Source organism: Panthera pardus, unplaced genomic scaffold, assembly GCF_024362965.1.
Source record: "Panthera pardus isolate Hobbes unplaced genomic scaffold, ASM2436296v1 HiC_scaffold_20, whole genome shotgun sequence".
NCBI lineage: Eukaryota > Metazoa > Chordata > Mammalia > Carnivora > Felidae > Panthera > Panthera pardus.
The window spans coordinates 19,713,104-19,729,579 of NW_026526766.1; the positions used below are offsets into that span (position 1 = coordinate 19,713,104).

A 16,476-nucleotide genomic window follows, 5' to 3' on the forward strand; every position below is an offset into this window, starting at 1 on the left:
GTTAAATAATTGTGTGAGTTGTGTCATATTCATATTATAATTGTGTGTGCAGAAAGAAGATAGGAACTTTTATGGGATTTTTTTTTAATCTCCTAACAAGATAAGCGTAGATTCTTTTGGTTTTACTTAAAAATGACATTTGCATTAGTTTCTGAAAGTAAGGGGAAAGTTGTATACATATAAACCATATACATGATGAACACTATTTGCTTGAGAGTAATTAAGTTAGACAACAAAACATAGCACATGGTGAATGGAGCTTCTGTGTATTTTAAGAGGCGTGTAAATGTATCCAGAGAAAACATACAGGGGTCATGTGGTGATTGCCAGTAAGCTATACTCTATGAAATATTTGCTCTGTATTACCCCTTACACTTTATTTCACATACTTTCCTGATGCTGCTAAAGTAGTATAGTGAAACAGACTTGAAGAACGAATAGAACCAACCTATATTACTTGTTTTCAGTAACATAGAAAAAAATAAATCTTTAAATGTAGGTCAATTTTAATATATGGTTTATTCTAAATAAAGTATATTAGCATGTAGGTCTAGTTTTGTTACCAGATATTTCATAAGGATACTTGACTCTTCAGTATTGAAATATAGGCTAAGTCTCCATATCTTGCTCTTCTATCCAGTGGTTTCTTTTGTTTTCTATTTGAAAATAAATGAGTAATGAGGGTCAGCAGACTTAAAGAGGGTAACATTGACTCATCTGCCTATTACAAGCTTCAGTCCTGTTACTTTTATCATTTTCACATAGAAAAATGAATCTTAAATTGAAATTTTGTTCTAATTCAGATCCTGTTTGGCAGGAGTCATGGATCTATCAGTGTTTCTCTACCTTGGAGACTCAGATATACCAAAGCTATTCTGAGATTCAGCAAACTGAATGTTTCTGCATGATACAAGAAACGTATCATGCATGTTTCATTCTTTGGGATATATTTTTTATTTACTTTTGCATGTTTTGTACATTTCACATACTTATATTTTAGTTAAAATGGTAACTTGTTACTGGAGAGGACTTGTATTTTTAAACGTTACCAGTCTTTTTACAAAATCTTGTTCTTAATGGCTTTTGCATCATTGTCAATTGCCTGTTTTATTCTTTTAAAAGTGTGAACATATGATGATTGCTCTGTTGCCCTTCAGTGCATCTTGATTTTTTCTTTTAATGCTTTTGCAAACATAGGATTGGGTACAAAGAAACCTGTAAGTAACGGAAGAAAACACTCCCTTGGTAAAGACTATTATGCTCCTGAACCTCTGCCTCCTGGTGTGTCTGGTTTCCTGCCGTGGCGCACAGCAGAACGTGCAAAAAGGAGCAGGTAGGGCATCTTTAGTCCCTGTCTTTAGTCATTCACCATTCTTCATTTTGGAGCTTCTATTACGTGGGAGATCTCTGGTGGTTTCTGTAGAGGAAGAACGATAAATCACACTTCTGCCTAATGAGTCCTTTAAGGAAGAAAAACAAAAACAAAAAAATTATAATTGGGAATTTCAAGTGATTTCTTAAGTGTCACAACAAAGGTAACCCTGTGGGAATCCAGTGGAGATAAAATTATCTTCACTTGAGCAGATGATAAAGGTTTCATTAAAGGCAGTTGTGACTGAGCCAGTCCCTACAGTACAAGAGTAGGAGCTTGGATTTATAGGAATAGGGAAAAAAGACATTTTAGGCATGGAGAATAGTTTAGTGCAGAATGGATGGGGAGTATGAATTAGACTTAATCTAACTCGGTCAACCGGCTTAACTCACTTCAGTGAATCAGATTTAGCAAAACAAACTAGATATAACTAGTTTTAGCTGATTACTTACCTGGGGATAACTGTGCAGAATAATTTTTTGTCCTAGAAGTATAAAAGTCTCTTTACACGGGGGCACCTGGGTGGCTCAGTCAGTTGAGTGTCCGACTTCGGCTCAAGTCATGATCTCGCGGTCTGTGACTTTGAGCCCCACGTCGGGCTCTGTGCTGACAGCTCGGAGCCTGTTTCAGATTCTGTGTCTCCCTCTCTCTCTGCCCCTCCCCTGCTCATGCTCTGTCTCTCTCTCTCTCTGTCAAAAATAAATAAACATTAAAAAAAATTTTTTTTATAAAGTCTCTTTACACGATTAAACTATAATTTTAGGCTTGCTGAGTAAATAGAGTAAATAGTAAATCTATAGGCCTTGCTATAGATTATTTTCAAGTAACTTAACCTGGTAGTAGTCAAGAAATTGAGGATGAGCAATTGCTTAAGAAAACGAAGAGTTGATTTTCAATAAGGCTTGAAGAAGGTGCTGTGTAAATTAACCGTGCAGTAGCTCATGTTAAGTTGATGAATATAATCTCCGCTGGGCAAGTGACTGCTGTACCTTTTCACAAATGGTGATGTGAATTATTGTCGTGTAAACTATAGTTCTGAGTCCCCAGTCTTGCACTTCAGTTTTATAGCTTTGTGGTTTCATATCTTCTTCTCATGATACTTAGTCATCTCGAGTCCATTCTGAGCACAAGGAGTTGTCAACTGGAGAATGATTATCAGTTAGAGAAGTTAGATTGGAAATCTCAACCATCCTGAACATAGGAAGTGGAGACACCTCTCAGCGGTTCAGAGAGTTACCACAAGGCAGTCTGCTAAATTCTGTTCAATTTTCTCCATAGCAGAGCCTCCCAGGTCCTTATTTTGAACTTACTCATGTTTATACACAGTTCGTATGTATTCTTAATAGTATTATTGTACATAATACAAGTTTTGTTAACTGAGGTTAACTGGTGATGTATTCACATCAAATATAACTGAACTTGTTGGTATCTCTTCAGGGGTTTTCCGTTAATCAAAACTCGTGACGTGTATAATCATTTGCAGGTATGTAGTTCTCATATTTACAGTAGGTAGAAGGTTGAAGTGGGAAAGGTGGGAGGACGTTCTCTTTGCTTTTCAAACTAAACAGGAACGCCTGGGTGACTCAGTCGGTTGAGCGTCCAGCTCTTGATTTCGGGTCAGGTCACGATCCCAGGGGTCGTGGGATCCGAGCTGAGCGTGGAGCCTACTTGAGATTCTGTCTCTCTCTCTCCCTCTCCCTCCCCCTCCCTCCCGCCCTCCCTCCCTCGGCCTCTCTCCCCTGTCTCTCTCTCTCTCTCTCTCTCTCTCTCTCAAAAAATAAAAAAATAAACTGAACACAACCTTACAGGGAACATCTCCCTCCCTGAAATAAATCCATTTGAAACTTGTCAGGGTGCTCTCCCAGTGACACTGTGTAGTTGTGTGGACGCGGCACATGCTGGGGCCCTTGTGGTTTCATCTGTAAACAGGGAAGCCATTCTCCAGTTCACGAGTCACCTGTTACCCAGTGAAACAAATTTGACATTCCTGACCCCACATGTGGAGTTATCATTTTCAGGAATGTCCTTCTGTTTTCAAGAAATGTTGTTTGGGGGCTCTATGTAGAAGTTCCAGATCCTGAAGGCAAAATAAAGAGGCCAGTCCCAAAGCTTCCACTCTCTCAGAGCACTTCTCCCTCTCCCACCCACACCACACACACCCCCTATCCTACTGTCTCCTGGTCTTAAAACCAGCCGATCCCCTCAGAGTGTCAGGTTCTCCTTCCCCTTGTCCTGGGAGACTGCGTAGTTGCTCTGAATAAGGTAACACTGTTGTGACTGAGAGAAGAGCGCCCTGGGTGTGAGCCCTGCCCCCCGCATGCCCAGAAGAAGGGGCACACACCTCTTCCTACTGTTGGGATTTTCCTGCCCTGTGGGGTTTGCTACCTGTGGTCGTAATGGGACCCTAGTGTTGTGTCTTCTGTGCAGTTACGGAATCCCAGTGCACCTCTTTTTAATCTGTAGACTTTTTATGGGGTGTGACCAGGTCATTTTTCTAATGTTTGGAAACATCATATTCAACTGCATTCCAGTGGCAGTGAAATTTTACAGGAAAACTACATTACTCTTACCCTAGTTTTGGCTTGAGGTGGCTTAAGGATGATAAAATGAAGTTTTTGATGGGTCAGTTTTAGTTGTGTATGTGTAAGTGATTCATTTTTTAAAATTCTCATGTTCAGCATTCACTAGATATGTTGACTTTCAAATTATTCTTCTAATTCTTTATCAGTCCCCCTACTGATGGATTTTCCTCCAAAACTACATTTTGTTTTAGACTTTTTGTGCCTAATGGTGGAAAATAAATTTCTTGTCTGCAGTATAAAGTTGATCTGAGAAAAGTGTTTGCCCTGGCTCCTCACTTGGCTTATGTGAAAGAAATTTTATAAAATAATATGGGTGATTTCAAATATTAATCTTAACAACAGAATTCTGTACAGTAACAGCAAAAATAAGTTACTGTTATTTTGTCATTGCTTGTTTTTGACTAAGAGCAGTGGAAGACATTTATAAATAATGATACCTCACATCACTTTTGTTAAATGTGCTGTAATATCACTCTCTGGCTTTTGTTATCTCTTCTACAACCCTGTCTCCTTTCTCTAAGCAATCGAATTTTCCTGTGACTGTGACAGTAGAGAGTCCTTCTTCCTCAGAAATTGAAGAGGTCGAAGATTCTTCTGAAAGTGTTCAAGAAGAGCCTGAGAAAACCAGTTTAAAACAAGAAGCATTACAGGTACAATGTTATCACTTTAGAGATACACAGATTATTGTTTAAACTGTGGTGGTTATCTGGCGGAAGCCTGATCACAGCACTGGCTAAGCTCACACATGGATTCTGTCTTCCCCTCAGTGGTTCCTTAGCTTAGACCAGGGCGAAAGGTAGACGTTTGAATTCTAAGAAATGAAAATCAAAACATGTCATCAGTAATATATATTTTCCTTTCATTAGAACCATAGACTCTTAGATGTAGAGAGAACCTTAATGATCGTCAGATAAACTCAAGGAAACAGACTTCTGAATGAATGTAGTCAGCTGATTTGCTATTCTTATTTTACAGATCAGGAAATTGGAGGTCCTCGCTGAACTCTTCTTTTTCTAAGAGGAAAATATGACCTCGTTTTTAATAAAAAAAAAAAAGTTGAAAAAACGATTTGGATGTTGACAGTCTCCCTTCCCAAATTAAAAATACTCAAGAAGCTATATTGTACTGCCTAATAAACCTGACCTCTAACGTCATTTGATATTTCTGTTTGGACAGAAAAGAAAAATTGATTTTTATAACAAATTTTATAACAAAATACCATAGTTATTTTATTTCAACTTTAATGCAGAGCTGACATTGGTAGTAAATAAGGGAAACACCGTTTGGGAGGGACCTTGTCTTTTTTTGTGCTATCGAGTCCACATTTAATTTTTAAAAATGATTTAGGATGGTTTTCTTTTACTGTCAAACTTGACAGATTTAAAACTAGTTATCTCATTATTGTAGGACTGTGGAAATTACTATTTGATTTTTTTAAAAAAGAAAGCCAGATTTTTATTTTCTTAATTAAAATTAATGACAATAGTGGAGAGAAATTAAGATAAGTACTTGGAAAATGATGAAGTGTTAGAGTGGGAGGAATGTGTAGTTGATGTAGAATTATCCACTTCAGGGTGCCTGGGTGGCTCAGTCGGTTAAGCGTCCGTCCAACTCTTGATTTTGGCTCAGGTCATGATCTTGTGGTTTGTGAGATCAGGTTCCCCATCAGGATCTGTGCTGACAGGGCGGAGCCTGCTTGAGATTCTCCCTTCCCATCCCTGCTCCACTCACTTGCACACTCGTACATGCGTGCACACATTCTCTCTCTAAATAAACTTAAAACAATTACCCCTTTCATCTTGTAAATGAGCAATTTGTAGCGATTAAGTACTTTGTTACTAAGTTGCAGAGTGGCAACAAGACCCTGGACTATCTAATTTGCACTCATGGTCATGTTAGATAGGGGTTCCTTTCCTGCATGGAGAGACTAGGGAGATGGTACTTGCAAAAGGGACTCTAGGCACTGGGGAAGACCAAGAGAGTTAGGAACTATAACTAGGGAACAGCTGATTCAAGATGTGTTGAGGATCCTTTTGGCTCTTCTCCATTTTGACAAGACACAAAAATGATGGGGGCACCTGGGTGGCTCAGTCCGTTAAGCATCCGACTTCGGCTCAGGTCATAATCTCACAGCTTGCGGGTTCGAGCCCCGCATCGGGCTGTGTGCTGACAGCTCAGAGCCTGGAGCCTGCTTCGGATTGCGTGTCTCCCTCTCTCTCTGACCCTCCCCCGTTCATGCTCTCTCTCTGTCTCAAAAATAAATAAACACTAAAAAGTTAGAAAAAATGATGGTATTAAAATTTTTTAGACCGTATCCGCAACAATTAAGAGATTTCAACATTTTTTGCAAAGACAGAAGACAAGTAGAAGAGTGTGAAGCCAGAAACTAGAGGAAAACCACAACCTAGAATATGCACAGAGATGTGCTGCAGCTGAGGGGGGACCTGTCCCCCAGGCAGAGATAGCTCCAAGCCCCAGGTGTGCATGTGGGAGAGAGGGTGACGTTAGTTAGAAATGTGACTGAAACGAGGAGAGCGTGTGGAAAGTTCATAATTGGCAGCGTGAACTCTCGATCCCACCTTCATTCTCCTAAAATGAGACAATTTTACTTTAAAAAGAGCTGGGAGAACTGGGGCTCCTAGTATGTAGTTTTGCCTCTTCACACCTAAGAGAAGCCAGTCCATCATGAGCTTCCAGGGAGCCTTCTTCTCCCTTAAGAGTTAAAAGTTAAATTATGTGTGGGGCGCCTGGGTGGCTCGGTCGGTTAATTGTCCAACTATTGATTTCGACTCAGGTCGTGATCCCACGGTTCAGGAAATTGAGCCCCACAGCAGGCTCTGTGCTGGCAGCGCGGAGCCTGCTTGGGATTCTCTCTCTCCCTCTTCTCGGCCCCTCCTGTATTTGCGTGCTCACACACCAGTTCACACTCTCTCAAAGTAAATAAATAAACATTAAAAAAATAAATTATGTGTATTCATAAAGCAATAAAATTTAACGAGCCAGAGCCCCTGGCAACAGTGTGGATGCATTTTTAAGAACAGTGTTGACTGGAGGACTGTATATATTGTGAATTCAGGAGGTGGCACAACCGGAGCGTATTTTTAGTGATGCGTGCATGTAAGGGATGCGGGTGGTCTTTAACTCTGGGAGGAGGGAAGGAGCTTGTTATGGCAAAAGGATATGGGGATTTTCGAGATGCTGACAAGCTGTATATACAGGCTTGAGTGCTAGTTATGTAAGTAAGTGTTCTCTTTATTTGTGACACTGACAGTTTTATTCTTTGCACTTTTTAGTATGATATCACATTTTACAATTAAAACCTGCTTAAAGGGGCGCCTGACTGGCTCAGTCGGTGGAGCATGTGACCCTTCACCTCAGGGTTGTGAATTCGAGCCCCGCATTGGGTGTAGAGATTACTTAAAGAAAAAAAAAAATTAAAACCTGCTTAAAGAAGGGTTGCCTCGGGGCGCCTAGGTGGCTCAGTCAGTTAAACATCCAACACTTGATTTTGGCTCAGGTCATGATCTCAAGGTTTATGAATCCAAGCTCCACACCGGGTTCTGTGCTGACAGCGCAGAGCCTGCTTGGCATTCTCTTTCTCCCTCTCTCTCTGCCCCTCTCCCATTCCTGTCCTTGCTTTATCTCTCTCAAAATAAATAAATAAACTTTAAAAGAAAGCAAGCAAGCAAGCTTGCCTCTAGAGGGCAGGATGTGTGAGTGAGAGGAGACTGATTTTAAGTCCACTGCTGTTTGTATTCACATATATTCATTAGCATTATGTGTGTGTTAACTCATGTAATCCTCATTAAGAACTCTGTGGCGTGGGAACCTGTCTTCGCTTTATAGGTAAGGAAATTGAGACTTAGAGTTACTAGCTTGTCAAAGGTTATAGAGCCAAGGGGTAGGGTCAGGTTTTAGCCACAGAGATTCTGAATGGTTTTGGTTTTTTTTGTTTGTTCGTTTGTTGTTGTTGTTTTTTGTTTGTTTTTGTTTTTAGAGAGAGCACATGTGGACTTGAGCAGGGGAGGGACAGAGAGAGAGAAAGAGAATCCCAAGCAGGCTCCATGCCAGATTGAAGCCCAATTTGGGGCTCAATCTCATGACCGTGTGATCATGACCTGAGCCAAAATCGAGAGTCAGACGCCTAACCAGCTGAGCCAGCTAGCAATCTAAAAGAGAAATTTGATTACTAATTATAAGCAAAGCAGTACATACTGAGGGAGATGGCAAGTTTTCACCTATCCAATTAGAGAAAAACCTTCTGCCTTTCGCACACATATATCTTGGAGTGACACGGGTTTTCCTTATTCAGCAATTACTTATTGTGTGCTTTGTGCTAGACACGTGTGCTGGGATAAAACACCCCTGCCCCTAAATTTCTTGCACTTTAAAGTGAAGAAGCAAGCCACCAGTTACAGAAGTTAGTATACCAGGTGACACATTGCTGAAAGCAGTCTAAAATGTTAGGAATCTTTTGGAAAGCAGTTTGGAAATCAGTATAGCAGAACCTTAAAAATGTTCATTTGCTTTGATCTCAAACTCATTCTTACTGATTTATTGCAAGAAAATTATTCTTACATGTGAGGAAAAGGCTTCATGCCTAAAAATAGGTATTTTTTTTTATAATATTGAAAAGTTGGAAAGAATTTAAATGTAAAGGAATGATTACATGAACCGAGAAACCTGCTCAGTGGAATATTTTGTAGACCATTAAAAAAATCAAGGTTATGAATTCCCTGATTATATAAAAATGATTCAATGTTAAATGGAAAAAAAAGTTGAACATAAAATTATTAATACAGTATGATGGGAGCCTTGTTCCAGAAAAAATCAGACGAGCCAATGAATAGAAGGGGAAGGAGAGCAGATGAAGGAAAATTTCTCCAAAACCTGATTATTAGTCTTATTTAAGTAACAGAATGTCAAGCAATTTTACTTTCTAATTTTTTGGTTCCTTATTTTTTTTAAGGAGCATGAATTCCTTTGTAAGAGGAAGGTACACTTTTTCATGAAAATTTAACATTATGTCCTAATTCCCTCCACTAGGGGGAGAAACTATTTCATGTAATCACATGATATACTCTATATTTAGAGCTAGCTGAGAAGGGAGTATTTCAGTCTACTTTCTCTAACTGTGGCGCTAGTTTCTTGTTTGCTTATTGTTTAGAATTTCTGTGAAATAAGTTTTAAATATTAAAACCATTATATAAGTAAGTGGAGGAATTCTGCAGTGTTTTTCCTTCATCCCTATTAAAGAATTTGAAGTTCGGCTATTTTTTATTTTTTAAACCTATGTTCTGAATATAAAGATATATGTTCATTGAGCAAATTTTTTTAAATGATGAAAAATTTATTGAAGAAAATAAAAGCCATCTCTGCAAGTACACCCATCTAATCTACCCTTTTGTCTTAAAAAGGTATCAAAAATAGGGGTGCCTGGGTGGCTCAGCCGGTTGAGCATCCAACTCTTGATTTTGGCTCAGGTCATGATCTCACGGTGCATCAGTTGGAGCCCCGAATTGGGCTGTGTGCTGTTAGCACAGAGCCCACTTCAGATCGTCTGTCTCCCTCGCTGTCTGCCCGTCTCCCCCCAAAAATAAATAAACATTTAAAATAAATAAATAAATAAATAAATAAAGCTGAAATCAAGATGTCAGTCATACATCAGATAGACCCCAGTCACTTTTAATTAGCCACCTGATTAGGTCACATCCACCAAAAGTAATCTCTTAATATCAATTAAAGATCAACCGATTTGAGGAACCTTAATTACATTTGCAAAATCACTTTGCTGCAGCACCTAGGTTAGCATTTGATTGACTAACGGAGGATTGTGTAGTTCAGCAGGTAGGAATCTGAGGAGCATAGAATTCTGCCAACCACAAGTAGCGTCCCTCAACGCAAGGACCTCACTGTTTTGTTCCTGGAAACCAAAAGGGAGTTTACCAAGTGCATTCTATCTTATTGACACTAGCGAATGGGAAGATCACCACCTCTCTGAACAGGCATGGCACCCAGCCTCCTCAATTCATAACGTGACTCTATAGCATAGTTAGTGACGTGATCTTAGGTGTCCTACTCTACTTGTCTCTGTCTCAGTGTTTTCAAAGTGTTTACTTTTTTTTAAAAAATGTTTAAATGTTTATTTATTTTTGAGAGAGAGACAGAGGACGAGTGGGGGAGGAGCAGAGTGAGAGGGAGACAGGAATCTGAAGCAGGCTTCAGGCTCCATGCTGTCAGCAGAGAGCCCAACGTGGGGCTCGAACTCACAAACCGTGAGATCATGACCTGTGCTGAAGTCAGACGCTCAACTGACTGAGCCACCCAGGTGTCCCCAAAGTGTTTACTTTTTTAAAAATGCATTTGAATCTGCCATTACGTAATTCAGGTGGGTTAGCCATGTTACTGAGGTTTTCTCTTATAAAGGAACCCATAAATAAAAGTAGAATTTTCCTTTTTTCACCTTAGTTTTTTATATATGACTTACTATAGTATACACATATGCCTTTTATGGTGAACTGCCACAAATTTATTTTGGAAAGCGTGGGACTCAAAGTCTTTTTTAATGATTATTATTTTGAGAGAGAGAGAGCGAGTCGAGTAGAGGCAGAGAGAGAGAGGGAGAGAGAATCCCAAGCAGGCAACACACTGTCAGCACAGCACAGCCCAGCACGGAGCTCCATCTCGTGAACCGTGAGATCATGACCTGAGCCGAAATCAAGAGTTGGACACTTAACTGACTGAGCCACCCAGGTGCCCCTCAAGTAAATTTTTAATAGCTAATTTGATATATTTTGGTAATTAATTTCACTAGCATGGGATGATATCATAAGTAATAGACGATAATCCTAAAGTCTTGAGTTCACTTCTGGCCCTGTGCCTAAATCCTTGTTGAAATGTATAACTGGAAAGGCTTTTAGATCTCATACTCTGAATCGTTTATAATATTTACTCTATTTCTTCTCACTAGGAAAAGCTGGAGGGGTGCCTAAAGCAGTTAAAGGAGGAAAGAGTAATAAGACTGAAGGCCGATAAACGAGTCAGTGAGGTAAACAATTTTTCCTCATACTTTTGAGAGTGTTTTTGTTTTATTTTGATTTGATTTTAAGCCATGCACATGCAGTTTTTAAACTTTAAAACTGTAATATGTTGCAAACTGTTGTACCGTATGAATCTTTGTATTATATTTAGTGGTTATATGATCTCTATTCCAGAAAACGTGTTTATAAAATGGAAAAATCTTAGGGTTTGTTTGTTTTTCTTTTTTTTTTTTTTGGTGTGTGTGTACTTTTATGTGACCTTAGCTTATTTTCTGCTCCTGATGCTTCAGTTAAAGCACTTATGCTTATACTGTATTTACAGTAACATAGAAGACATGATGAGACTTTACTATCAGTGAATTAGAAAAGTGAATAATTTAAATAAGTATAACATATTGGAAAACTGCTAAGAATGCAATGAAAGATAAAAATATATATTGTGAGAATTACATTAGCCTAATGTTCATGGAAGCAGGGCATAAGCTAAAAAGTTGAATGTAAATATATTTTATTATCATAAGGTGAGTTTAGGGAGGAATTTTTGCAAGTGCATCCGTTGGATTGAAAGACATTTACTCATTCAGTAAGTGTTGAGCACCTGTTAAGGTAAAAGGTGAATCATGAACAAAAGGGCCTTTCTGAGAAATACTAGAGTTAGGCTCATACATGGTTTTAGATGAATAGATATTGAGGGGGTGGGGATGTCCAAAGGAGGAAACATCGTCAAGAAGCCAAGGAGAATGTTGGTCATTGTACAGTTAATAAGTTGAGTATGATTTAGGACTTTTAAACCTAGGCATTTAATATCTTTCCCAGTAAAGTTAATCCTTAACGTCCAGCAAAGTTGGAATATGCTTTGCTCGAGTCAGACTATATTTCACTTTCTGATTTAAAGGGAACCACTAAGCAGCTAATTTTCTAATGTAAAATGAGGGTCTGTTAGGAATGTAACCAGTTAGAAAAGTGATCTTTTCAAAGATCATTAATAAAACAGAACTTTGGTTTATTTATATACCATCTAAGTGTTGTATAGGAAACTTCGTTGGATGTCTCTGGACTTTATTATCTGATGTGGTCTCTGTCTTTACTGGTGGAAAGTTAGGTTAATTACAAATTAATTATGTTTGAAATGTTTAACTCTTTTCTTTTGATGACAGTGAGAGAAAATCATATCAGACATTTTCATTCTTCTTTTATAGCTGGAACATGAAAATGCCCAGTTAAGAAATATAAATTGCTCTTTGTCTGAAGCCCTTCATGCACAGTCATTGACAAACATGATCCTGGATGACGAAGGTGTTTTGGGCAGCATTGAGAATTCTTTTCAGAAGTTCCATGCTTTCTTGGATCTCCTTAAAGATGCTGGGTTAGTTCATTTCTTTCGCATCATTCTCTTTGCAGCTGTAACAGTGGTTTGCTGAAGAACATGAGCCATTTTCATTGCTTCTATAGTTTTACTTAGGGTGTAACTATAATATAGAGGGTTGTTGTTGTTGTTGTTGTTGTTTTAATGAGGAATTACATGTTAAAAGAAATGCAAAATTGTAAAGTTGCTTCGGTAGAGGAGAAAGCCCAGTATGAAGGAGTAACCTATAAATAATTTGTAAGTATTGTCTTGGGTAAAGACTAAATTGAAGGTAATTTAACTTGAAAATATTCCAGAATGCATTGAAATTTCCCTCCATGTTATTCATTTTCCTTGTAAAATACGTTTGAATTAAAGCAATTTTTGTCCTACATATAATAATTATCATTAATCCGCAGGGCAGACATAGATCAGTCGTTTTCAACCAGGAACGATTTTGCTAAAAGAAGTTGTTGAAAGAGAGAATTGGAGATTGAAATTGATGGAGTGATGTTTTGTAGGTGAAGGGGTTGGCGTCGGGAAGGAAGGAAAAAACACGCATTTGGAGGAGAGGTGGCAAAGAAGTGGGGGAGAGGTGAGGGACGATGCACTAGGTGCATGCTAGAAGCTAAAGCGTTGCAGTGGAGCAGTAAATCAGGTGGTGGGCCAGACGTTGGGGGAAGAAGGAGTGCTTCAAGGATTGCATGATCTATTGTGGTCCCAGAGCATGAGTCCGGAAGGGCTGAGAATTTGGGAGAGAATAGGGGCTTGTAGGTGGAGTAGGATATTGGCTTTTAAGATTTTAGAAGTATTTCATGAGTGGGGCGCCTGGGTGGCTCAGTTGGTTAAGCATCTGCCTTTGGCTCAGGTCATGATCTCACAGTTCATGAGCTCGAGCCTCCCATCAGAGCCTGCTTGAGATCCTCTACCTCTCTTCTCTCTCACTGCTCCTCCCCAGCTTGCACCTCTCTCTCTTTCAAAAATAAATTGAAGGAGAGAGATACACAGCATGAGCAGGGGAGGGGCAGAGAGAGAGTGGAAGACACAGAATCCAAAGCAGGCTCCAGGCTCTGAGCTGTCAGCACAGACCTTGACATGGGGCTCGAAGCACAAACTGGGAGATCATGACCTGAGCTGAAGTTGGATGCTCTACTGACTGAGCCACCCAGGCCCCCTGAAAAAAAATTTTTAAGAAGTATTTCATGATTCTAGGTATGGGGAAATCTAAGCTGCTCATACACAGTTATAACAATCTTTGTTTTTTTCTCCTTTCCTCCTTTCGTCCAGGCTTGGTCAGCTTGCCACAATGGCTGGTATAGATCAGTCAGATTTTCATTTGCTGGGTCGTCCCCAGATGAATTCTACTATTAGTAGCCTGCCTAGAGAAGAAAAGAAGGCACTTGAAGATGAAAAACCAGAATCAAAGCAGAACTCCATAGGACAGATGCAGAACATCCAAGTGAGTGGACGGAATAGAATTTAATGATCCTAAGAGTGATGAGCAGAAGGGAATTACAGAGTCAGAGAGAAAATGATGACAATCTGTCTGTAATAATTCACACGCTTGGGAGCCTCTTTGGGGTCCTTTCCCAATCTGAAATTAGTAAGTTTGTGCCCATTTCATAATATCATATAGTTGTAAATGAGAAAATTGGGAGGCCTTTTGAAAATTTATGATGTAAAGCAAACTATTCTCAGTGAAGAAAGAAATGAAACATTAGAGAAAATATTCCAAATTTTAAATTGTGTAAATGTCTATTCTATTCATATTTCATCTAGGTTTCTATTTGTATGCAGTCAGCTTACAATGAAGGAACTCTAATGAAGGTACAAGTACTGATACAGATAATTTTCTTAAATAAGTAATCCAGACATAACTAAGAGACTAGGTATTAGAGTTAACCTTCCAGTTATGGGAACGAGAGAGGGGAACCCGTCTGCTTTCCCTCTGGCCTTCCCTTCCCTTTATCTCCCATATCGGCCAACCTCAGACAGTCTTGGGACCTGATAACTTGAGAACATAGTCTTCTCACAGATTGGATACTGCTTACATGTTCCTGGAGGATAGAGAAGAAATTAATTTTCTTAGGGAGGAAGGCTTTATTATTTTTTTTAATGTTTGTTTATTTTTGAGACAGAGACAGACAGACAGTACGAGCCGGGGAGGAGCAGAGAGAGAGAGGGAGATACAGAATCCGAAGCAGACTCCAGGCTCAGCTGTCAGCACAGAGCCCGACGCCAGGCTTGAACCCACGAACCGTGAGATCATGACCTGAGCTGAAGTCGGACACTTAACCAGCTGAGCCACCCAGCCTCCCCTATTATTTTTAATGAGGGAAAGGGAAGTGGGTAATAATTACCCCAAACCACGAAGTCTGAAAATGTAGTAGATGTTGCCTTGGATATAGCTAAGTTAAGTTAGGAATCACCTGGCAAGATACAATTAGAAAAAAAACGGATCTAAAATCTTCTAATTAACCAATTGACTGTCTTAATAATAAGATCACAGAGTAACATTAAAGTCATGGACTCTACTTTTTAATGGTTGGCTTTTTCATCACGGAATTTTTGTTTTGTCTTCTTTTGTTTTCCCTCCAGTTTCAGAAAATTACAAGTGATGCCAGAATTCCTTTGCCTCTCGACTCCTTCCATGTCCCTGTCTCCACGCAGGAGCCCTTAGAAACTTCGAGAGACAACCTGGGAGCCCCAGTCAGTGAGCAGTGGCAGGAGTCTTTCAAAGAATTCATTGCTAGAACATGTTCTCCGTCAGCAGATGCGATATCTGGCACTGGAAGCCAAAGAAAAGACGACGAATTATCTAGAAATAGCAGATCTTCTTCAGAGAAATTGACCAAAACAGGTGAATATACCAAAAAACACTCTGCTAAAAAACAGTCCAGAAACGACCTGCATTCCTGCTCTGACTCACCTGCAAATCAGAAAAGTCACAGAATTGGGCAGAATGGTGCTTTGGTTAACGAACCAATTAAAAGTGAGTCTTTGAAAAACCCCATTTCTGTCAAGAAAGAAAGTAAAATTGTGACTCTTTCATCGAAGAGAGCTAAAAGTAAACTCAATCTGTTAGAACACTCTGAAAGTGATACTCTTGGATCTGATTTTGAAATTCAAGAAAGCATCCATACTGTATCACACCTGACATAGGTCAAATCTTTTGAAATTATGTTTTGCGTCCTAATCTTAATAAATTTCTTATATTTTCATTGTGGCATATGGTGTCTTAAAATACAGTACTGGAAGCCATTGGAGAAAGATTCATCTGGTCTTTTTATTGTAATGAAACTTTCGGTGTATGTTTTTGACATTCTACACCATTCACTCACCAGGTGTGTCCTGAGGGCCTAACACGTGCTATACCATCCTGGGCGCTGTTGCTTTCAGCAGTGAACAAAACAAAACCTGTACCTTCATGGAACTGATATTCTGCGGAGGGAGGAAAAAATAAATGAAGCAGGGCAAAGCGCTAGAAAGGGATGAGGTAATAAGTGGGATGGTTTTAACATTTGGTTAAATGCGGAAATACCAGCAATCCCTTGGCCAGAAGTCAGTGGTGTGTCCTAAATCATAATAACCAAAATGGCAAATATTGACCAAGGTTCTTAGCCGTATTTATAGATTACAGCAACCATATAAATAGAAGGTAGGGCACCATTTTATGGGTGAGGAGTCGGATTAAGGTGAGTTGCCCAAACTTACAGAGCTTTAAGTAAGTGGTTGAGCTGGGATTTGAACCAGAACCTGTGCTCTTAATCTCTTTGTTGTCCTGTCACCTTGTTAAGAGAGGAAGGGCTTGAGGAGGCCATGGAGAGAAAAGCCAGCAAGCACCGGAAGTGCAGAGTGGGACTGTCAGAAAGTATAGCCGCCCCTCCACCATCTGGGTTGGGATTTCAAAGGCAGAATATGCGGGGCACCCGGGTGGCTCAGTAGGTTAAGTGTACCACTTGGGCTCAGGTCATGATCTCGCAGTCTGTGAGTTCGAGCCCCGCGTCGGGCTCTGCACTGACAGCTCAGAGCCTGGAGCCCGCTTGGGATTCTGTGTCTCCCTCTCTCTCTGCCCTTCCCCCACTCATGCTCTGTCTCTCTTGCTTTCAAAAATAAATAAGACAAAAAAAGAATTTT

At 39.6% G+C, this 16,476-nt stretch overlaps 1 protein-coding gene across 5 annotated transcripts in view; it reads left to right on the top strand.

The window, feature by feature from the left end:
• Positions 1 to 15,560, top strand: part of CEP78 (centrosomal protein 78) — a 28,531-nt gene extending 12,971 nt beyond the window's left edge. For 2 of the 5 annotated variants that reach the window (XM_019463544.2, XM_019463545.2), the window contains 8 exons: positions 1,198 to 1,333; positions 2,810 to 2,855; positions 4,476 to 4,604; positions 10,925 to 11,002; positions 12,194 to 12,360; positions 13,627 to 13,798; positions 14,119 to 14,166; positions 14,938 to 15,560. In XM_019463544.2, the coding sequence (XP_019319089.2) occupies positions 1,198 to 1,333; positions 2,810 to 2,855; positions 4,476 to 4,604; positions 10,925 to 11,002; positions 12,194 to 12,360; positions 13,627 to 13,798; positions 14,119 to 14,166; positions 14,938 to 15,501 (1,340 nt within the window). In that variant the 3' untranslated portion in view covers positions 15,502 to 15,560. The other 3 variants (XM_019463546.2, XM_019463547.2, XM_053907823.1) reach the window with 2 other exon arrangements.
• Positions 15,561 to 16,476: the final 916 nt, after the last annotated feature.